General features: G+C 59.9%; 3 protein-coding genes across 3 annotated transcripts in view; 2 read left to right on the top strand and 1 right to left on the bottom strand.

The window, feature by feature from the left end:
- DAXX (death domain associated protein) overlaps window positions 1-8,328 on the top strand; it is a 19,912-nt gene extending 11,584 nt beyond the window's left edge. The window contains exons 5-8 of the mRNA XM_038742193.1: window positions 2,623-2,899; window positions 6,339-6,792; window positions 6,875-7,076; window positions 8,201-8,328. Coding sequence (XP_038598121.1) covers window positions 2,623-2,899; window positions 6,339-6,792; window positions 6,875-7,076; window positions 8,201-8,260 — 993 coding nt within the window. The 3' untranslated portion in view covers window positions 8,261-8,328. The remainder of the gene's footprint in view (window positions 1-2,622; window positions 2,900-6,338; window positions 6,793-6,874; window positions 7,077-8,200) is intronic.
- Window positions 8,329-8,781: 453 nt separating this feature from the next.
- LOC119922231 (extensin-like) lies at window positions 8,782-16,407 on the bottom strand. The gene is made up of 13 exons (XM_038742191.1): window positions 16,316-16,407; window positions 12,220-12,278; window positions 11,989-12,112; window positions 11,785-11,868; window positions 11,640-11,703; window positions 11,392-11,494; window positions 11,064-11,307; window positions 10,661-10,877; window positions 10,411-10,520; window positions 10,032-10,285; window positions 9,536-9,943; window positions 9,145-9,285; window positions 8,782-8,948 (listed from the first exon to the last, which is right to left on the bottom strand). The coding sequence occupies exons 1-13, from the start codon at window positions 16,405-16,407 to the stop codon at window positions 8,782-8,784; spliced, it is 2,067 nt and encodes a 688-aa protein (XP_038598119.1).
- On the top strand, window positions 16,406-17,929 carry ZBTB22 (zinc finger and BTB domain containing 22). The gene has a single exon (XM_038742190.1). The coding sequence runs from the start codon at window positions 16,406-16,408 to the stop codon at window positions 17,663-17,665; it is 1,260 nt and encodes a 419-aa protein (XP_038598118.1). The 3' UTR covers window positions 17,666-17,929.
- The last annotated feature ends 5,326 nt before the right edge of the window (window positions 17,930-23,255 follow it).

Genomic DNA, 23,255 nt, shown 5'->3' with positions numbered 1-23,255 from the left:
CCCCCCACGCCCCCTGGGCACTGCCCCATCTCTCTCTCTCTTCCCCCGGGCACTGCCCTCTCTCTCTTCCCCCCCACACTGGCCACATCCCTCTCCCCCGCCCCCCCCCCACCCCCTGGGCACTGCCCCCTCTCTCTCTGACCTTCTTCCCCACACTGGGCACTGCCTCCTCCCCCCCCCCCCCCCCCCCCCCCGCCACCCTAGGCACTGCTCTCTCTCTCTCTCTCTCTCTCTCTCTCTCTCTCTCTCTCTCTCTCTCTCTCTCTCTCTCTATCTCTCTCTCCCCCCCCCTCACTCCCTCTCTCCCTCTCTCCCTCCCCCCCCCCCCCCCACGCCCCCTGGGCACTGCCTCCTCCTCTCTCTCTCTTCTTCCCCACACTGGGCACTGCCCCCTCTCCCCCCCCCCCCCCCCACTGGCCACTTCCCTCTCTCTCTCCCCCTCATCCCCTAGGCACTGCCCCCCCCCCCCGGGCACTGCCCCCCCACACACACACCTTGGGCACATCCCCCCCTCTCTCTTTCCCCCCACCCTGGGCACTGCCCTCTCTCTCTCCCCCCACACACTGGCCACATCCCTCTCTCTCTCCCCCCCACACCCCCTGGGCACTTCCCCCCTCTCTCTCTTCCCCCCCACACTGGCCACTTCCCTCTCTCCCCACCCACACCCCCTGGGCACTGCCCCCTCTCTCTCTCTCCTTCTCCACCCTGGGCACTGCCCCCCCTCTCTTTTCCCCCACCCTGGACACTGCCCCCTCTCTCTCTCCCCCGACACCCCCTGGCACTGCCCCCTCTCTCTCTGTCTTCTTCCCCACACTGGGCACTGCCCCCTCTCTTCCCCCCTGCCCCGTCCTCCTGCCCCCCCCCGCCCCCCCCCCCCCCCACTGGGCACTGCCCTCTCTCTCTCTCCCCCCCACACCCCCTGGGCACTTCCCCCCTCTCTCTCTTTCCTCCCACCCTGGGCACTGCCCCCCCTTTCCCCCCCCAACTGTCCACTTCCCCCTCTGTCTCCCCCCCACACCCCCGGGGCACTGCCCCCCCCCCCCTTCGCCACACTGGGCACTGCCCCCCCCCACTTTTCCCCCCAAAACTGGGCGCTTCCCCCTCACCCCCCCCCCCCACCCTGGGCACTGCCCCCCCGCCTTCCCCCCCAAACTGGGCACTGCTCCCTCTCTTTACCCTCCCTTCCACTGGGCACTGCCCCCTCTCCCCCCCCCCCCCCCCGCTGGGCACTGGCCCCTCTCTCCCTTCCCCCGTCAGTGGGCACTGCCCCTCTTTTTCCCTCTGGCCCCGGTTAAAGCCCTCGCCGTGCCCACTCGGCTGTATTTCTGGGGCGCCGACTGTGTGTGAAAGCGCTGTGCTAAGCGCTCGGTAGAGGACAGCAGACTATCACGCGCCCTTCGTTCGTTCACTCGTTCGGTCGTATTTCTGGAGCGCCAACTGTGCGCGGAGCGCTGTGCTAAGCGCTTGGGAGAGGACGATAGAGCAGCACGTGCCGTTGGTTCATTCACTCGTTCAGCCGTAGTTCCTGAGCGCCGACTGTGTGCGGAGCGCTGTACTAAGCGCTCGGGAGAGGACGATAGAACAGCACGTGCCGCTCATTCACTCGTTCAGTCGAATTGGGGGTGCCCACTGTGTGCGGAGCGCTGTACTAAGCACCTGGGAGAGTGTAATAGGATAAACAGTGACATTCCCTGCCCTCAGTGAGCTCCCAGTCTGCCGGGTGCCAAGCACTGGACTGAGCGCCGGCCTTTATTAAGCGCTTACTACGTGCAAAGCACTGTTCTAAGCCCTGGGGGGATATCACACGATCAGGTTGTCCCACAGGGGGCTCACAGTCTTAATCCCCATTTTACAGATGAGGCTCAGGGAAGTGAAGTGACTTGCCCAAGGTCACACAGCAGACGTGGCGGAGCTGGGATTCGAACCCATGACCGCCGACTCCAAAGCCCGGGCTCTTTCCACTGAGCCATGGAGCTCTGTGGTATAACAATAATAATGATGATGGCATTTGTTAAGCGCTTACTACGTGCAAAGCACTGTTCTAAGCGCCGGGGGGGATATCACACGATCAGGTTGTCCCACGTGGGGCTCACAGTCAACCCCCATTCACAGATGAGGGAACCGAGGCTCAGAGAAGTGACGGGACTCGCCCAAGGTCACACAGCAGGCATGTGGCAGAGCCGGGATTCGAACCCACGCCCGCCGACTCCAAAGCCCGGGCTCTTTCCGCTGAGCCACGCTGCTACCCTATAGTAAGCGCTTACGTAGTAAGCGCTCAATAAATAGGATGGAATGAAGGAACGCTTCTCTAGCTCAATTTATTAGTATTTATTTATTATTATTTATTTATTAGTAATTGATATTTATTGAGCGCTTACTGTGTGCAGAGCACTGTGCTGAGCGCTTGGGAAGTACAAGTTGGCAACATATAGGGACAGTCCCGACCCAACAGTGGGTTCCCCCTCCTCTTTCCCCCAGACCTTGCCCCCCATTTTCCGTCCTCGCACCCGGTCCCCCCCGCAACTTGACGCTCATTCATTCGTTCGTTCGTTCATTCATTCATTTGCTCTCGCCTCTCCCCCCCCCCCCCCCCCCCCCCCCCCCCCCCCCCGCCATTTTCAGGGCCCAAGTGGGGAGACCCCTGAGGCCGGACCCCACCCCTCCGACCCCTCCGACCCCTCGGCCCCGGCGGCCCCGGCGGCCCCCTCCTCCTCGGGGGCTGCCAAGGCGGGCCCGGACCAGGAGGAGGACGAGGAGGAGGAGGAGGAAGAGGAGGAGGAGGAGGAGGAGGATGACGACGAGGAAGACGAGGAAGAAGAAGAGTCTGAGGTGACGGAGGAGGAGGAGGAGGAAGAGGAGGGGGTGGAGCAGAGCGAAGAAGAGGAGGCCGAAGAGCCAGGTGAGGAGGGGCGGGGGATGACGCCCCCCGACCTTTCCCCTCAGGAAGGAGACCTCCCCCCCCCCCTTAGGGAGAGACGCCCCCCGACCTTTCACCTCAGGAGGGAGACCCCCATCACTCCTCTCCTCAGGGAGAGACACCTCCCAACCTTTCCCCTCAGGAAGGAGACCCTCACCACTCCTGTCTCCTCAGGGAGAGACGCCCCCCGACTATTCCCCTCAGGAAGGAGACCCCCCCCCCCCCCCCCCCCCCTTTAGGGAGAGATGCCCCCCGACCTTTCCCCTCAGGAAGGAGACCCTCACCACTCCTGTCTCCTCATGGAGAGACGCCCCCCGACCTTTCCCCTCAGGAGGGAGACCCCCACCACTCCTCTCCTCAGGGAGAGACACCTCCCAACCTTTCCCCTCAGGAAGGAGACCCTCACCACTCCTGTCTCCCCAGGGAGAGACGCCCCCCGACTATTCCCCTCAGGAAGGAGACACCCCCCCCCCCCCCCCTTTAGGGAGAGATGCCCCCCGACCTTTCCCCTCAGGAAGGAGACCCTCACCACTCCTGTCTCCTCATGGAGAGACACCCCCCGACCTTTCCCCTCAGGAGGGAGACCCCCACCACTCCTCTCCTCAGGGAGAGACACCTCCCAACCTTTCCCCTCAGGAAGGAGACCCTCACCACTCCTGTCTCCTCAGGGAGAGACGCCCCCCGACTATTCCCCTCAGGAAGGAGGACCCCCCCCCCCCTTTAGGGAGAGACGCCCCCCGACCTTTCCCCTCAGGAAGGAGACCCTCACCACTCCTGTCTCCTCATGGAGAGACGCCCCCCGACCTTTCCCCTCAGGAGGGAGACCCCCACCACTCCTCTCCTCAGGGAGAGACACCTCCCAACCTTTCCCCTCAGGAAGGAGACCCTCACCACTCCTGTCTCCTCAAGGAGAGACGCCCCCCGACTATTCCCCTCAGGAAGGAGACCCCCCCCCCCCTTTAGGGAGAGATGCCCCCCGACCTTTCCCCTCAGGAAGGAGACCCCCACCACTCCTGTCTCCTCAGGGAGAGACGCCCCCCGACCTTTCCCCTCAGGAGGGAGACCCCCACCACTCCTCTCCTCAGGGAGAGAAACCTCCCAACCTTTCCCCTCAGGAAGGAGACCCTCACCACTCCTGTCTCCCCAGGGAGAGACGCCCCCCGACTATTCCCCTCAGGAAGGAGACACCCCCCCCCCCCCCCCTTTAGGGAGAGATGCCCCCCGACCTTTCCCCTCAGGAAGGAGACCCTCACCACTCCTGTCTCCTCATGGAGAGACGCCCCCCGACCTTTCCCCTCAGGAGGGAGACCCCCACCACTCCTCTCCTCAGGGAGAGACACCTCCCAACCTTTCCCCTCAGGAAGGAGACCCTCACCACTCCTGTCTCCTCAAGGAGAGACGCCCCCCGACTATTCCCCTCAGGAAGGAGACCCCCCCCCTTTAGGGAGAGATGCCCCCCGACCTTTCCCCTCAGGAAGGAGACCCCCACCACTCCTGTCTCCTCAGGGAGAGACGCCCCCCGACCTTTCCCCTCAGGAGGGAGACCCCCACCACTCCTCTCCTCAGGGAGAGACACCTCCCAACCTTTCCCCTCAGGAAGGAGACCCTCACCACTCCTGTCTCCCCAGGGAGAGACGCCCCCCCGACTATTCCCCTCAGGAAGGAGACACCACCCCCCCCCCCCCCTTTAGGGAGAGATGCCCCCCGACCTTTCCCCTCAGGAAGGAGACCCTCACCACTCCTGTCTCCTCATGGAGAGACGCCCCCCGACCTTTCCCCTCAGGAGGGAGACCCCCACCACTCCTCTCCTCAGGGAGAGACACTTCCCAACCTTTCCCCTCAGGAAGGAGACCCCCACCACTCCTGTCTCCTCAGGGAGAGGCGCCCCCCGACCATTCCCCTCAGGAAGGAGACCCCTCCACCCTCTTCCTCAGAGAGACGCCCCCTGACCTTTCCTCTCAGGAAGGAGACCCCCACCACTCCTCTCCTCAGGGAGAGACACTTCCCAACCTTTCTCCTCAGGAAGGAGACCCCCACCACTCCTGTCTCCTCAGGGAGAGGCGCCCCCCGACCATTCCCCTCAGGAAGGAGACCCCTCCACCCTCTTCCTCAGAGAGACGCCCCCTGACCTTTCCTCTCAGGAAGGAGAATCCGACCTTTCCCCTCAGGAAGGAGACCCCCACCACTCCTGTCTCCTCAGGGAGAGATGCCCCCTGACCTTTCCTCTCAGGAAGGAGACCCCCACCACTCCTGTCTCCTCAGGGAGAGAGGCCCCCCGACTTTTCCCCTCAGGAAGGAGACCCCCACCACTCCTGTCTCCTCAGGGAGAGACGCCCCCTGACCTTTCCCCTCAGGAAGGAGACCCCTCCACCCTCTTCCTCAGAGAGACGCCCCCTGACCTTTCCTCTCAGGAAGGAGAACCCGACCTTTCCCCTCAGGAAGGAGACCCCCACCACTCCTGTCTCCTCAGGGAGAGGCGCCCCCCGACCTTTCCCCTCAGGAAGGAGACCCCCACCACTCCTGTCTCCTCAGGGAGAGATGCCCCCCGACCATTCCCCTCAGGAAGAAGACTCCTACCGCTCCTCTCCTCAGGGAGAGACGCCCCCCCCGACCTTTCCCCTCAGGAAGGAGACCCCCCCCAACCTTTCCCCTCAGGAAGGAGACCCCCACCACTCCTGTCTCCTCAGGAAGGAGACCCCCACCGCTCCTCTCCTCAGGGAGAGATGCCCCCCAAGCTTTCCCCTCAGGAAGGAGACCCCACCACCCTCTTCCTCAGAGACACACCCCTGACCTTTCCCCTCAGGAAGGAGACCCCCACCACTCCTATCTCATCAGGGAGAGGCCCCCCCCGACCTTTCCCCTCAGGAAGGAGACCCCCACCACTCATGTCCTCAGGAGGAGACGCCCCCCGACCTTTCCCCTCAGGAAGGAGACCCCCACCACTCCTGTCTCCTCAGGGAGAGACGCCCCCGACCTTTCCCCTCAGGAAGGAGACCCCCACCACTCCTTTCCTCAGGGAGAGACGCCCCCCGACCTTTCCCCTCAGGAGGGAGACACCCCCCCCCCCCCCAGGGAGAGACACCCCCTGCCCTTTCCCCTCATGAAGGAAACCCCCACCATCCTCTTCCTCAGGGAGATCCCCCCCCCCCCCCACCTTTCCCCTCAGGAAGGAGACCCCCACCACCCCCTTAGAGAGACGCCCCCCGACCTTTCCCCTCAGGAGGGAAACCCCCACCACCTCTCTCCTCAGGGAGACGCCCCCTGACCTTTCCCCTCAGGAAGGAGACACCCCCCCCCCCCCCCCACCATCCTCCTCAGGGAGAGACGCCCCCCCCCCCCAACTTGACCCCTCATGGCGGAGCCCCCCCCCCACCCGGGGCCCGGCCCCTGACCCTGCCGCCGCCCCCCATCCCTCCCCCAGACGAGGCCGACCCGCGCCCGGACCCCCCGTCCCACCGCCCGGGGGACCCCGGCAGCCCCGGCTCCGCGGACCGGGAGCCCGGCGGCGGCGGCGGCGGCGGCGGCCACCGCGACGACGACGACGACCGGGAGGAGACCCCCGGCCCCGGCGAGAGCCCGGCCTCCCAACTGTTCGAGCTGGAGATCGAGGCGCTGCCCCTGGACTCCGTCCCGTCCCCCGAGGACCCCTCCCCGCCCCCCGGGGACCCCTCCCCCCGGAGCCCCTCCCCCGGGGACCCCTCCGCCGCCGCCGGCGCCGCCGCCTCCAGGAAGCGCCCCTTGGAGAACGGGGGCACCGTCAGCTCCACCTCGCTCAACGGCAGCGCCTCCCCGCCCGCCGGGCCCCCCGCGGCCCCCGGGCCCCCCGCCCCCAAGGCGGCCCGCCGGGACGCCCAGCCCGAGCTCGTCTCCCGCAGGTAACCGGGGCGCCGGGAGGGAGCTGGGGGGGGCGCGCGGCGGGACCCCCGCCTCCGCCCACCCCGCCAAAATCCTCCCCAGCACCAGTTGCGTGGAGGCCCCCGGCGCGGACGACGAGGCCGAAGACCCCCCGGCCGGGGGCCCCCGGGACCCGGCCGCCGACTCGTCCACCCGGGTGGACTCCCCCGGCCACGGGCTGGTCACCAGCTCCCGCTCCAGCCCCCCGCCCGCCCGGCCGCCCCGGCCCTCCAGGCCCCTCGCCCGGCTCTCCGGCGCCTGCAAGGTCAGTTGCGGGGGGGGTCGTCATCCATCATCAGTCGTATTTATTGAGCGCTTCCTGTGTGCAGAGCACTGTGCTAGGCGCTTGGGAAGTCCAAGTTGGCAACATATACAGTCCCTACCCAACAGTGGGCTCACAGTCCAGCCTGCCCCCCGACCGACACCCCCCTGCCACCTCCACCACGCGTCTCCCCTGACTCAAGCGCTCATCGCGCGGGCTTGCGTATTAAGCGATCATTCTGTCTATTCCGACAGCTTTGACGCCCGTCTCCATGTTCTGTTTTGTTGTCCGTCTCCCCCTTCTAATCAGTCAATCAATCAATCGTATTTATTGAGCGCTTACTGTGTGCAGAGCACCCCCTTCTAATCAGTCAATCAATCAATCGTATTTATTGAGCACTTACAGTGTGCAGAGCACCGTACTAAGCGCTTGGGAAGTACAAGGTGGCAATATATAGGACAGTCCCTACCCAACAGTGGGCTCACAGTCTAAAAGGGGGAGACTAGACTGTGAGCCCGTTGTTGGGGGGGGACCGTCTCTATCTGTTGCCGACTTGTACTTCCCAACCGCTTGGTCCACGCAGGAAGCGCTCAATAAATATGACTGAATGGATGAATGAGTCAGAGGTCGCGGGTTCTAATTCTGGCTCCGCCACTCATCGGCTGTGTGTGACCTGGTGCAGGTTGCTTCATTCCTCTGGGCCTCAGAGACCTCATCTGTCAAATGGGAGTTCATTCATGCATCATTCAGTCGTATTTATTGAGCGCCTACTGTGTGCAGAGCACTGTTCTACACGCTTGGAAAATACAATTCGGCGATAGATAACAGTCCCCGCCCGACAAGACTGTGAGCCCACTGTTGGGTAGGGACTGTATATGTTGCCAACTTGTACTTCGCAAGCGCTTAGTACAGTGCTCTGCACACAGTAAGCGTTCAATAAATACGATTTATCGATTGACAACGGGCTTACAGTCGAGAAGGGGGAGAAGACCGCGAGCCCCACGTGGGACAACCTGTTGACCTCATATCCCCCCCCCCCAGGGCTCACAACAGTGCTTGGCACATAGTGAACGCCTCACACATGTCATCGTTAGGGTGATGATGATTTTCTTTCCGCTCCCCCCCAGATGAGCGTGGCGACCCAGTGCGACCCGGAAGAGATCATCGTCCTGTCGGACTCGGACTAGCGACCCTTGACCCCCGACCCCCGGCCGGCCGGGCGGGGGGGTGTGGGGGAGGGGGTTCCCCTGCCTTCTGGTGGGTTTCTTTTAAAAAAAAAAAATAAATGATAAATTTACAAGTTTTTACAAAAAGGAAATAAAAAGAGAATAAAAGTTCTTTTCCTACAGCGGCTGCCGTCTGGTTCCTCCCTGCCTCCCTTCCATCCCGCGGAAGGCCTCGTCCTTCCCAAGCGCTTAGTACAGTGCTCTGCACACAGTATTTATTTTACTCGTACATATCCTATTTTATTTTGTTAGTATGTTTGGTTTTGTTCTCTGTCTCCCCCTTTTAGACTGTGAGCCCTCTGTTGGGTAAGGACTGTCTCTATATGTTGCCAACTTGTACTTCCCAAGCGCTTAGTACAGTGCTCTGCACACAGTAAGCGCTCAATAAATACAATTGATGATGATGATCAGTAAGCGCTCAATAAATACGATTGATTGAATGAATAAATAGGATTGAAGGAATGAAAGCCTTAGGAGACGCTTCAGCCAATCGGTGTGAGGGCGGGGTCCCGGCCGGCCAATGGGAGACCGCGGCGGGGGCGGAGGATGCGGGGATTGGTCGGCGCCTGAAGGGGGCGTGGCTTTGACCAGCGTGTGACGTCAAAGGGGGCGTGGCCGTCGTCCGAGGTGAACGGTGGGAGGGGGAGTTCTGACGCAATGACGTAAAGCGGGCGTGCGCGGCAGCGCCTTTCGGAGCGAGCGTGGTCGTCGTGACGTCACGACGCAGAGGGGGCGCGGCCTCCGCCTTAAAGGGGCCGATGCTCTACCGTCGGCGCTCCGGGGGCGGCGAGAGAAGGCGCCGCCAGGGGGCGCCGGGGGGGCTCTTAAAGGGGCAACGCCGTTACCGGTGGGACCGCGGCCCGGGTCCGCCGCGGGATCGGGCGCGGCGCCTTTAAGGTGGGCGGGGGGCGGGGCGGGGCCGGAGGGAGGAGGGAGACGCTCAAGATGGCGGCGGGAGGGGCCCGGGCTGCGGATCCGGCCGCCGACTGAGGGGCGGGGGGGCCCGGGGGCGCGCCGCCCGGTAAGGGGGCGGGGCGCGCGGGGGGAAGGGGGGCGGGGCCGCCGAAAGGGGGCGCGCGCGGGCGCGGGGGGGGGCTGCCGGAAGTGGGGGGCGGGGCCTGGGGGAGTCGGAGGTCTGAGGGAAACTGAGGCACGCCGGGAGGGGCGGGGTCTGAGCCTGAGGGGGCGGGGCCAATGGCCAGGGGTTTGAAGGCCGGGAGGGGCGGGGCTAAGGACCCTGGGGAGGGGCGACCGGAAGTTGGGGGGCGGGGCCAATTGGCTGGAGGGCGTGAGGGGGCGGGGCTAATGTCGGGACCTGCCGGAAGTTGCGGGGCGGGGCCCGGTCCGGGGGTGACCAATGGTCTGTGGGGTCAGGGGTGTCGGGGGGCGGAGCCTGAAGTTGAGGGGGCGGGGCCAAGGGACGCGACTGGGCGAGGCTTGTCCGATGCTGTGGGCGGGGCGAGTGTCTGTGGCGACCGGAAGTTGGGGGGCGGGGCCGATGGTCGGTGGCCTGAAGGCCGTGAGGGGGCGGGGCTAATGTCAGGACCTGCCGGAAGTTGGGGGGCGGGGCCCGGTCCGGGGGTGACCAATGGTCTCCGGGGTGAGGGATGTTAGGGGGCGGAGCCTGAAGTTGAGGGGGAGGGGCTGCCGGAAGTTGGGGGCGGGGTCAGTGGACGCGAGTGGGCGGGGCGAATGTCTTCGTGACGACCGGAAGTTGGGGGGCGGGGCCAACCCTGAGGGGAGCAGGGACGATGATCTGTGGCCTGGAGGCCGTGAGGGGGCGGGGCTGCCGTCAGCGCCTGCCGGAAGTTGGGGGGCGGGGCCCGGTCCGGGGGTGGCCAATGGTCTGTGGGGTCAGGGGGGTCGGGGGGCGGAGCCTGAAGCTGAGGGGGAGGGGCCAACGGTCTGTGGTCTGAAGGCCGCGAGGGGGCGGGGCTACCGGAAGTTGGGGGCCGGTTAAGGTCCTGAGGGGGTGGGGCCAGTGGCCTGAAGGCCGTTTGGGGGAGAGGCTAAGGACCCCGGAAGCGAAGGGGAGGGGCTACCGGAAGCTGGGGGCGGGGCTAACGGCCTGAAGGCCGTGAGGGGGCGGGGCCGATGTCTTAGGGCCCTACCGGAAGTTGGGGGCGGGGCTAAGGCCCGGGGAGGGGCTACCGGAAGTTGGGGGCCAGTCATGGTCCTGAGGGGGTGGGGCCAGTGGCCTGAAGGCCGTTTGGGGGAGGGGCTAAGGGCCCCGGAAGTGGAGGGGCGGGGCCAACGGCCTGAAGGCCTTGAGGGGGCGGGGCTGATATCTTAGGGCCTACCGGAAGCTGGGGGCGGGGCCTGGAGGCTGTGAGGGGGCGGGGCTGATGTCTTAGGGCCTACCGGAAGTTGGGGGGCGGGGCCAGGGGCACGGAGGCCGTGAGGGGGCGGGGCTGATGATTTAGGGTCTACCGGAAGTTGGGGGCGGGGCCACCGGCCTTTAAGCCGCGAGGGGGCGGGGCTGAAGACGTAGGGCATACCGGAAGTTGGGGGCGGGGCCAATTGCATGAAGGCCGCTAGGTGGAGGGGCTTTTCTGAAACTGGGGGTGGGTCTAATGTCCTAGGGGCTGCCGGAAGTTGGGGGGCGGGGCCAAGACCCTGTGGAGGAGGGGGCGGGGCCAACGGTCTCCGGGCTGAGGGAGGTTGGGGGGCGGGGCTGAGGCCCAGGGGGAGGAGCTGCCGGAAGTTGTGGGGGAGGGGCCTGAGGCTGAGGGGGCGGGGCGAAGGTCCAAGGGCGAGGGGTCACCGGAAGTCGGTGGGTGGGGTAGGGGGGGCTAAGGCCCTGGGGAAGGGGCCACTTCTAGCCGGGGGCGGGGTTAGGGCCTGAGGTTGAAGGGCAGCCGGAAGTTGGAGGGCGTGGGTGGATGCTGAGAGGGAGGGGCTAGGGCCCCGGGTATGGGACAACCGGAAGTCGGAGGGCGTGGCCTGAGGGGGCGGGGAGGACCGCCGGAAGTTGTGGGCGGGGCTAAGGCCCGGGGTGACGGGCTGTCCTAAGTTGGGTGGGGAGGTCACCGGAAGCTGGGGGCGGGGCCTGAGTCTGAGGGGCGGGGCTAAAGAACAAAGCGAAGGTTCACCGGAAGGCGGGGCTAAGGCCCTGGGGAGGGGCCACCGGGTGTTGGGGGCGGGGCTAAGTTTCCTGGGCGCGGAGGCCACCGGAAGTTGGGGCGTGGCCTGAGTCTGAGGGGGCGGGGCTAAGACCCAAAAGGATGGCTCGCCTTAAGTCGGGGGGCGGGGCTAGGTTCGTGGGCAGGGAGGTCACCGGAAGTTGGGGGCCGCACCTGAGCCTGAGGGGGCGGGGCTGAGGCCCAGAGTGCCGGGTCACCGGAAGTCGGGGCGGGGCTAAGGCCCTGGGGAGGGGCCACCGGAAGTTGGGGAGGGGCTGTTTCCTGGGTGAGGAGGCCACCGGAAGTTGGGGGCGGGGCCTAAGCCTGAAGGGGCGGGGCTAAGTTCCTGCGTGGGGAGGCCACCGGATGTTGGGGGTATGGCCTGAGGGGGCGGGGCTAAGGCCCCAAATGTCGGCTCGCCGGAAGCCGGGGGGCGGGGCTAGGTGCCTGGGCGGGGAGGTCGCCGGAAGTTGGGGGCAGCGCCTGAGCCTGAGGGGGCGCGGCTAAGGCCCAAAGCGAGGGTTCACCGGAAGTCGTGGCGGGGCTAAGGCCCTGGGGAGGGGCCACCGGAAGTTGGGGGCGGGGCTGTTTCCTGGGTGAGGGGGCCGCCGGAAGTTGGGGGCGGGGCCCGAGTGAGGGGGCGGGGCTAAGTCCCTGCGTGGGGAGGCCACCGGAAGTTGGGGCATATGGCCTGGGGGGGCGGGGCTAAGGCCTCAAATGATTGGCTTGCCGGAAGTCGGGGGGCGGGGCTAGGTGCCTGGGCGGGGAGGTCGCTGGAAGTTGGGGGCGTTGCCTGACGGGCGGGGCCAAGGCCCCAAACGGTGGCTCGCCGGAAGTCGGGGGGCGGGGCTAGGTGCCTGGGCGGGGAGGTCGCCGGAAGTTGGGGACAGCGCCTGAGCCTGAGGGGGCGGGGCTAAGGCCCAAAGTGCTGAGTCACCGGAAGTCGGGGCGGGGCCGCCGGAAGTTGGGGGGCGGGGCTAAGGCCCCGTCTGAGTTCATTCATTCATTCGTATTTATTGAGCGCCTTCTGTGTGCAGAGCGCTGTGCTGAGCGCTCGGGAAGGACAAGTTGGCAACATCTAGAGACGGTCCCTGCAGGGTAGCGGTTTGGATGGAGAGGAAAGGGCGGATCTTGGCGGTGGGGCGAACGGATGAGCACCCAGTGGGTGCTCAACAAATATGATGGAGTGAATGAATGAGCACCCAGAGGGCGCTCAGCAAATACGATGGAGTGAATGAATGACCACCCAGTGGACGCTCAACAAATACGATGGAGTGAATGAATGAGCACCTAGTAGGCGCTCAACAAATACGATGGAGTGAATGAGCACCTAGTAGGCACTCAACAAATACGATGGAGTGAACGAATGAGCACCTAGTAGGCGCTCAACAAATACGATGGAGCGACTGAATGAGCACCCAATGGGCGCTCAACAAAAGCGATGGAGTGAATGAATGAGCATCCAGTAGGCCCTCAATAAATATGGAGCGAATGAATGAGCACCCAGTGGGCGCTCAACAAATACGATGGAGTGAACGAATGAGCACCCAGTGGGCGCTCAACAAATACGATGGAGTGACTGAATGAGCACCTAAGACCCTCGGTAAATACGATGGAGCGACTGAATGAGCACCCAATGGGCGCTCAACAAATATGATGGAGCGAATGAATGAGGACCCAGTAGGCCCTCAATAAATCTGGAGCGAATGAATGAGCACCCAGTGGGCGCTCAACAAATACGATGGAGTGAATGAATGAGCACCTAGTAGGCACTCAACAAATACGATGGAGTGAACGAATGAGCACCCAATGGGTGCTCAACAAAAGTGATGGAGCGAATGAATGAGGACCCAGTAGGCCCTCAATAAATCTGGAGCGAATGAATGAGCACCCAATGGGCGCTCAACAAATACGATGGAGTGTATGAATGAGCACCCAGTGGGCGCTCAACAAATATGATGGAGTGAGCGAATGAGCACCCAGTAGGTGCTTGGTAAATATGATGGAGTGAACGAATGTGCACCCAATGGGCGCTCAACAAATATGATGGAGTGAATGAATGAGCACCCAGTAGGCACTCAATAAATATGGAGCGAATGAATGAGCACCCAGTGGGCGCTCAACAAATACGATGGAGTGAACGAATGAGCACCCAGTGGGCGCTCAACAAATACGATGGAGCAAATGAATGAGCACCTAGTAGGCACTCGGTAAATGTGATGGAGCGACTGAATGAGCACCCAGTGGGTGCTCAACAAAAACGATGGAGCGAATGAATGAGCACCCAGTAGGCGCTCAATAAAAATGATGGAACGAATGAATGAGCACCCAGTGGGTGCTCAACAAATATGATGGAGTGAATGAATGAGCACCCAGTCAGTGGGTGCCCAACAAATATGATGGAGTGAACAAATGAGCACCTAGTAGGCGCTTGGTAAATACGATGGAGTGACTGAATGAGCACCCAATGGGTGCTCAACAAAAGTGATGGAGCGAATGAATGAGGACCCAGTAGGCCCTCAATAAATCTGGAGCGAATGAATGAGCACCCAGTGGGCGCTCAACAAATACGATGGAGTGAATGAATGAGCACCCAGTGGGCGCTCAGCAAATATGATGGAGTGAACGAATGAGCACCCAGTCAGTGGGTGCCCAACAAATATGATGGAGTGAGCAAATGAGCACCTAGTAGGTGCTTGGTAAATACAATGGAGTGATTGAATGAGCACCCAGTGGGTGCTCAACAAAAACAATGGAGTGAATGAATGAGCACCTGGTGGGTGCTCAACAAATATGATGGAGCGAACGAATGAGCACCCAGTAGGCGCTCAATAAATATGATGGAGTGAATGAATGAGCACCCAGTAGGTGCTCAATAAAAATGATGGAGTGAATGAATGAGCACCCAGTAGGTGCTCAACAGGAATGACGGAGTGAACGAATGAGCACCCAGTGGGCACCCAACAAATATGATGGAGTGAATGAATGAGCACCTAATAGGTGCTCGGTAAATACGATGGAGTGATTGAATGAGCACCCAATGGGCGCTCAACAAAAACGATGGAGCGAACGAATGAGCACCCAGTAGGCACTCAATAAAAATGATGGAGCGAATGAATGAGCACCCAGTGGGCGCTCAACAAATATGATGGAGCGAATGAATGAGCACCTAGTGGGTGCCCAACAAATATGATGGAGTGAATGAATGAGCACCCAACAAATATGATGGAGCGAATGAATGAGCACCTAGTAGGCGCTCGGTAAATACGGTGGGGTGAACGAATGAGCACCCAGTGGGTGCTCAACAAAAACGATGGAGTGAATGAATGAGCACCCAGTAGGCGCTCAATATACAATGGAGCGAATGAATGAGCACCCAGTGGGCGCTCAACAAATATGATGGAGCGAATGAATGAGCACCCAGTGGGTGCTCAACAAATACGATGGAGTGAATGAATGAGCACCCAACAAATATGATGGAGTGAATGAATGTGCACCTAGTAGGTGCTCGGTAAATACGGTGGAGTGAATGAATGAGCACCCAGTGGGTGCTCAACAAATACGATGGAGCGACGAATGAGCACCCGGTGGGCGCTCAATAAATACGATGGAGTGAATGAATGAGCACCCGGTGGGTGCTCAACAAATATGATGGAGCGAATGAATGAGCACCCAGTGGGTGCTCAACAAATACGATGGAGTGATTGAATGAGCACCCAATGGGCGCTCAACAAAAGTGATGGAGTGAACGAATGAGCACCCAGTAGGTGCTCAGTAAATATGATGGAGTGATTGAATGAGCACCCAATGGGCGCTCAACAAATACGATGGAGCGAACGAATGAGCACCTAGTATGCGCTCAACAAATATGATGGAGTGAACGAATGAGCACCCAATGGGCGCTCAACAAATACGATGGAGTGAACGAATGAGCACCCAGTAGGCGCTCAACAGGAATGACGGAGTGAACGAATGAGCACCCAGTAGGCGCTCAACAGATGTGATGGAGCGAATGAATGAGCACCTAGTATGCGCTCAACAAATATGATGGAGTGAACGAATGAGCACCCAGTGGGCGCTCAACAAATACGATGGAGCGAACGAATGAGCACCCGGTGGGCGCTCAACAGGAATGACGGAGTGAACGAATGAGCACCCCGTGGGCGCTCAACAAATATGATGGAGCGAATGAATGAGCACCCAGTGGGTGCTCAACAAAAACGATGGAGTGAATGAATGAGCACCCAGTAGGCGCTCAATAAATACAATGGAGTGAATGAATGAGCACCCAGTGGGTGCCCAGTAAATACGATGGAGTGAACGAATGAGCACCCAGTGGGCACTCAACAAATATGATGGAGTGAATGAATGAGCACCCAGTCAGTGGGCGCCCGACAAATATGATGGAGTGAATGAATGAGCACCTAGTAGGTGCTCGGTAAATACGGTGGAGTGAATGAATGAGCACCCAGTGGGGGCTCAACAAAAACGATGGAGTGAATGAATGAGCACCCAGTAGGCGCTCAATAAATACAATGGAGCGAATGAATGAGCACCCAGTGGGCGCTCAACAAATATGATGGAGTGAATGAATGAGCACCCAGTGGGTGCTCAACAAATACGATGGAGTGATTGAATGTGCACCCAATGGGCGCTCAACAAAAGTGATGGAGTGAACGAATGAGCACCCAGTAGGTGCTCAGTAAATATGATGGAGCGATTGAATGAGCACCCAATGGGCGCTCAACAAATACGATGGAGCGAACGAATGAGCACCCGGTGGGCGCTCAACAGGAATGACGGAGTGAACGAATGAGCACCCGGTGGGCGCTCGGTAAATGCGACGGAGCGACCAAACGAGCACCCAACGGGCGCTCGCCGCCGCGGTGGTCACGCTGTCCTTTTCCGTCCGCAGAGACCCCCGGCCCCCCGCCCCGGCCGGGCGGCCCGGCCCCCCCGCCGGCCGCGGGCGGGGCGGGCGGCCATGGCGGCGGCGATGGCGTCGGCGACGTCGGCCGTGGTGCACGTGTCCTTCCCGGAGGCGACGAGCGGCCTTCTGGAGGCCCTGAACCAGCAGCGCCTGCGGGGCCAGCTGTGCGACGTGTCCATCCGCGTCCAGGGCCGCGAGTTCCGCGCCCACCGGGCCGTGCTGGCCGCCTCGTCGCCCTACTTCCACGACCAGGTGCTGCTGAAGGGCATGACGTCCATCTCGCTGCCCGGCGTCATGGACCCCGGGGCCTTCGAGACGGTCCTGGCCTCGGCCTACACGGGCCGGCTCAGCATGGCGCCCGCCGACGTCGTCAACCTGCTCACGGTGGGCTCCGTCCTGCAGATGTGGCACATCGTGGACAAGTGCACCGAGCTGCTGCGCCAGGGGCGCGCGGCGGGCGCCGCCGCGGCCCGCGCCGACGACGGCCAGTCGCCCAGCAGCAGCAGCAACAACAACAACTACTCCAGCCCCCGCCATCCTGGCGGCGACACCCCCTCGGGGCCCGAGGCCCGCGCGGGCACGGGGGGCCGGGCGCCCGCCGGCGGACCCCCGCGGGCCGCCCTCCGGGAGACGCCCGCCGCCCCGCCGGACGGCCTTGACGACGACCAAGATGGCGACGAAGACGACGACCTGGTGCTGACCTGCGACGACGACGACGACGACAGCGGGCACGTGCCCACCCCGGGCGCGCGGGAGGACCAGGTCCACGTCTGCGAGCCGTCCGACGGCCTGGCGGGCTGCGACGCCGCCCCGGGCGGGCGCCGCTTCCGTCCCGCGCCCGTGCCGCCCACCACCACCATCTTCCCCTCGCCCCCGGCGGCAGAGCCCGGGGGCCCGGGCATCGGCGGCCCGGCCCCGGCGGGCGACGGCGCCAAGGTGTTCCTGTGCCACTGCGGCAAGGCCTTCTCCCACAAGAGCATGCGCGACCGCCACGTCAACATGCACCTCAACCTGCGCCCCTTCGACTGCCCGGTGTGTGCCAAGAAGTTCAAGATGAAGCACCACCTCACCGAGCACATGAAGACCCACACGGGCCTCAAGCCCTACGAGTGCCCCGTCTGCGCCAAGAAGTTCATGTGGCGCGACAGCTTCATGCGCCACCGCGGCCACTGCGAGCGGCGGCACCGGCCCGGGCCCCCCGGCCCCTCCGTCCCCGGCCCGCCCGGTGCCCTCGCCCGGCCCGCCTGGTCGCCCCCCGCCCCCGCCGCCCCCCACAAGGCCGAGCCGGGCTTCAACGGGGGCGGCGGGAGCTAAGCGGGCACGGGGGGCGGGGGGACGCGGTTGCCCCCCCCTTACACACGCTCAGACGGCAACCGGAGAGAGACGCGGGCACAGGCGCGGGCACCGGATGTGTTTTTCCCCCCCCCCTTACAGTCACACAAACGTCGACCAGAGGGAGACGCGGGCACGGGCGCGGGCACGGGATGTGTTTTTCCCCCCCTTTACACACACGCAGACGTCGACCAGAGAGAGACGCGGGCACGGGCGCGGGCACGGGATGTGTTTTTCCCCCCCTTTACACACAATCAAACGTCGACCAGAGAGAGACGCGGGCACGGGCGCGGGCACGGGATGTGCTTTTCCCCCCCTTTACACACACACAAACGTCGACCAGAGAGAGACGCAGGCACGGACATGGGCACGGGATGTGTTTTTCCCCCCCCCCTTACAGTCACACAAACGTCAACCAGAGAGAGACGCGGGCACGGGCGCGGGCACGGGATGTGTTTTTCCCCCCCTTTACACACACGCAAACGTTGACCAGAGAGAGACGCGGGCATGGGCGCGGGCACGGGATGTGTTTTTCCCCCCCTTTACACACGCGCAAACGTTGACCAGAGAGAGACGCGGGCACGGGCACGGGCACGGGATGTGTTTTTCCTCCTTTACACACACGCAAACGTCGACCAGAGAGAGACGCGGGCACGGACGCGGGCACGGGATGTGTTTTTCCCCCCCTTTACACACACGCAAACGTCGACCAGAGAGAGACGCGGGCACAGGCGCGGGCACGGGATGTGTTTTTCCCCCCCTTTACACACACGCAAACGTCGACCAGAGAGAGACGCGGGCACGGGCGCGGGCACGGGATGTGTTTTTCCCCCCCTTACAGTCACACAAACGTCGACCAGAGGGAGACACGGGCACGGGCGCGGGCACGGGATGTGTTTTTCCTCCTTTACACACACGCAAACGTCGACCAGAGAGAGACGCGGGCACAGGCGTGGGCACGGGATGTGTTTTTCCCCCCCCTTACAGTCACACAAATGTCGACCAGAGAGAGACGTGGGCACGGCGGGCGTAGCTACGTGGTTTTCCCCCCTTACACACACAAGTCGACCAGAGAGAGACGCGGGCACGGGCACGGGATGTGTTTTTCCCCCCCTTTACACACACACACAAACGTCGACCAGAAGGAGACACGGGCACGGGTTGTGTTTTTCCCCCCCCTTACACACACACACACAAACGTCGACCAGAGAGAGGCGCGGGCACGGGGGGCATAGCTATGTGGTTTTTCCCCCCCTTACACACAAATGTCGACCACAGAGAGACGTGGGCACGGGTTGTGTTTTTCCCCTTTTTACACACAAGTCGACCAGAGAGAGACGCGGGCACAGGATGTGTTTTTCCTCCTTTACACACACACACACAAACGTCAACCAGAGAGAGACGCGGGCACGGGTTGTGTTTTCCCCCCCTTTGCACACACACAAACGTCGACCAGAGAGAGATGTGGGCACGGGGGGCATCGCTGCATGGATTCCCCCCCTTACACACACACAAACGTCGACCAGAGAGAGACGTGGGCGCGGGCACGGGTTGTGTTTTTCCCCCCTTTACACACACACAAACGTCGACCAGAAGGAGACGCGGGCACGGGTTGTGTTTTTCCCCCCTTTACACACACACACACACACACACACACACACACAAACGTCGACCAGAGAGAGATGCGGGCACGGGGGGCATCGCTGCATGGTTTTGCCCCCCTTACACACACAGACGTCGACCAGAGAGAGATGCGGGCACGGGTTGTGTTTTTCCCCCTTTACACACACACACAAACGTCGACCAGAGAGAGATGCGGGCACGGGTTGTGTTTTTCCCCCCCTTACACACACACACAACCGTCGACCAGAGAGAAACACGGGCACAGGCGTGGGCATGGGTTGTGTTTTTCCCCCCCTTACACACACACAAACGTCGACCAGAGAGAGATGTTGGCACGGGGGGCATCACTGCATGGTTTTGCCCCCCTTACACACACACAAACGTCGACCATAGAGAGAGATGTGGGCACCGGTTGTGTTTTTCCCCCCCCTTACACACACACAAACGTCGACCAGAGAGAGATGTGGGCACGGGTTGTGTTTTTCCACCCCTTACACACACACACAAACGTCGACCAGAGAGAGATGTGGGCACCGGTTGTGTTTCCCCCCCCCCCTTACACACACACACACAAACGTCGACCAGAGAGAGACACAGGTGTGGGCACGGGGTGTGTGTGTGTGTGTGTGTTGATTTGTGGGTTTTCCCCCCTACACACACACACACACACACACACACACACACGTGGACCAGAAAGCCCGTCCGCACAAAGGCAGTGGTATACACACACACACACACACACACACACACAACAAGGCCGCGCGCCTTTCCAGGCCCTCGTTGGGTCCACGGCTCAGACACACACACACACACACACACACACACCAACGCACACGTACACACAAGCCCTGAAAGACACGCAGATACACAACACACACGCAAACCCTGAGACACAGATACACACCGACACACGCACACACAACAGAAGCAAGCCCCGAAGGACACACAGATACACACGCACACACAAACCCTGAGGCACAGATACACACCAACGCCCACACAACAGACACGAGCCCTGAAAGACACACAGATACACACCAACACATGCACACACAAACCCCGAGACACAGATACACGCCAACACACATACACAACAGACGCGAGCTCTGAAAGACACAGATACACACACACACCAGACGCAAGCCCTGAAAGACACAAAGATACACACCAACACATGCGCACACAAACCTTGAGACACAGATACACACCAACACACACGCACACACAACAGACACAAGCCCTGAAAGACACACAGATACACACCAACACACACACACACAACAGGCACAAGCCCTGAAAGACACACAGATACGCACCAACATACGAACACACATACCCTGAGACACAGATGCACACCAGCACACGTGCACACACAACAGACACAAGCCCTGAAAGACACACAGATACACACCAACACACACACATATACCCTGAGACACAGGTACACACACAACACACACACACACAAATCCTGAGACACAGATATACGCACCAACACCCAGGCACACACAAACCCTGACACAAGCCCTGAAAGACACTCAGATACGCACCAACACACACATACCCTGAGACACAGGTACACACACAACACACACACAAACCCTGAGACACAGATATACACACCAACACACAGGCACACACAAACCCTGACACAAGCCCTGAAAGACACTCAGATACACCACAACGCACAGACCCTGGGACACAGATACGCACCAACGCACGTGCACACACCAACCCTGAGACACAGATGCACACACCAATGCACACGTTCGCTCAGCAGACACAAACCCCGATATAGATACACACCGACACACGCACACACAACAGACACAAGCCCAGGCACGCCAACACACGCACACACAACAGACACAAACCCCAAGGCACTCACAGATACACACACCCACAACAGAGACAGGAAACCCTGAGAGACGCACAGATACACATCAACACACGCACACAAATCCTTAGACGTACACAGATACACACCAACACACACACACACACACACACACAAATCCTTAGACACACACAGATACACACCCGCACTCACACAACAGAGTCACAGACCTCAACGCATACACACACGTGGACGTTTGACCCCTGCCAGGGGTTAAGGGGGAGACGCGAGGTTTGGTTTGGAATTTTTATTTGAAATTTTTATTTTATTTTATTATAATTATTATTATTATTTCGTTTTTTTTAAAAATCGGCGATTAAACTATTTATTGGTCTCTTCACTGGGCTCTGCGGGCCACCCGTGTCTCATTGACCCCGGAGGGCGGCCTGGCCTTTCGGCGCTTAGCACAGTGCCCGGGCACCTACTGAGCGCCTCACAGGGACCGGCGTCATCATGCAGGGGAGCCGGGAAGGACCTGGGTTCTAATCCCGCCTCCCCCACCCATCAGCTGTGTGACCTGGGGTAAGTCACTTCCCTTCCCTGGGCCTCAGTGGCCTCCTCTGTCAAATGGGGATGAAGAGTGGGGGGCAACTGGATGGCCTTGTCCCTCCCCCGGCGCTTAGAACAGTGCCTGGCCCGTAGTAAGCGCTTAACCGATGCCTCTAGATGTCTCTTCTCTGGGCCTCAGTTTCCTCAGCTGTAAAATGGGGGTGGAGACTGTGAGGAGCCCCGGGGGGGACGGGGCCTGGGTCCAACCGGATTTGTTTGTCGCCACCCCAGCGCTTAGTACAGTGCCTGCCACAGAGTAAGCGCTTAACAAATACCATTATCTATCTATCTATCTATCTATCTATCTATCTATATCGATCTATCTATCTCTATATCTATCATCTCTATCGATTTATCTATATATCTATCTCTATCTCTTATCGATCTACCTATCCATACCCATCTATCTATACCTATACCTATCTATCTCTATCAATCTATCTAATATCCATCTATCTATATTATTTCTATCTATCTATCTATATCTATCTATCATCTCTATCGATCTACCTATCTCTACCCATCTATCTATACCTATATCTATCTATCTCTATCAATCTATCTAATAGCCATCTGTATTATTTCTATCTATCTATATCTATCTATCATCTCTATCGATCTACCTATCTCTACCCATCTATCTATACCTATATCTGTCTATCTCTATCAATCTATCTAATATCCATCTATCTATATTATTTGTATCTATCTATATCTATCATCTCTATCGATTTATCTATCCATATATTTATCTCTATCTATCTATCTATCTATCTATCTAATCATCTCTATCGATTTATCTATCTATATATCTATCTCTGTCTATCTTATAGATCTACCTATCTCTACCCATCTATTTATACCTATATCTATCTATCTAATATCCATCTATCTATATCTATCCATCTATCTATCATCTCTATTGATTTATCTATCTATATATCTATCTCTGTCTATCTCTTATAGATCTACCTATCTCTACCCATCTATCTATACCTATATCTATCTATCTCAATCTATCTAATATCCATCTATCTATATCTATTATATCTATCGATCTATATCTATCCCGTCTCTGTCGATCTATCTCTGCCCATCTATACCTATATCTATCTCAATTGATCTATCTACATCTATCTATATCTGTCTCTATCTCTACCAATCTATATCTATCATCTATCTAATTTTTTTCTCTGTGCCTCAGTGACCTCATTTGTAAAATGGGGATGAAGCCTGGGAGCCCCACGTAGTTATATATATATATATATATATATATATATATATATATATATATATATATATATATGCACATGTGTGTATGTATATATATGTATATCTATGTACATATGTGTGCGTGTATGTGTATATATATATATATATATATAGAATATACTTTTTTGTTTTCTGTGCCTCAGTTCCCTCATCTGTAAAATGGGGATGAAGCCTGTGAGCCCTATGTGGTTTCATATATATGTGTATGTATGTATGTATGTATATGATTAT

The sequence above is a fragment of the Tachyglossus aculeatus genome, unplaced genomic scaffold, assembly GCF_015852505.1.
Source record: "Tachyglossus aculeatus isolate mTacAcu1 unplaced genomic scaffold, mTacAcu1.pri scaffold_101_arrow_ctg1, whole genome shotgun sequence".
Taxonomy (NCBI): domain Eukaryota; kingdom Metazoa; phylum Chordata; class Mammalia; order Monotremata; family Tachyglossidae; genus Tachyglossus; species Tachyglossus aculeatus.
This window is presented reverse-complemented; position numbering and strand designations above follow the sequence as displayed.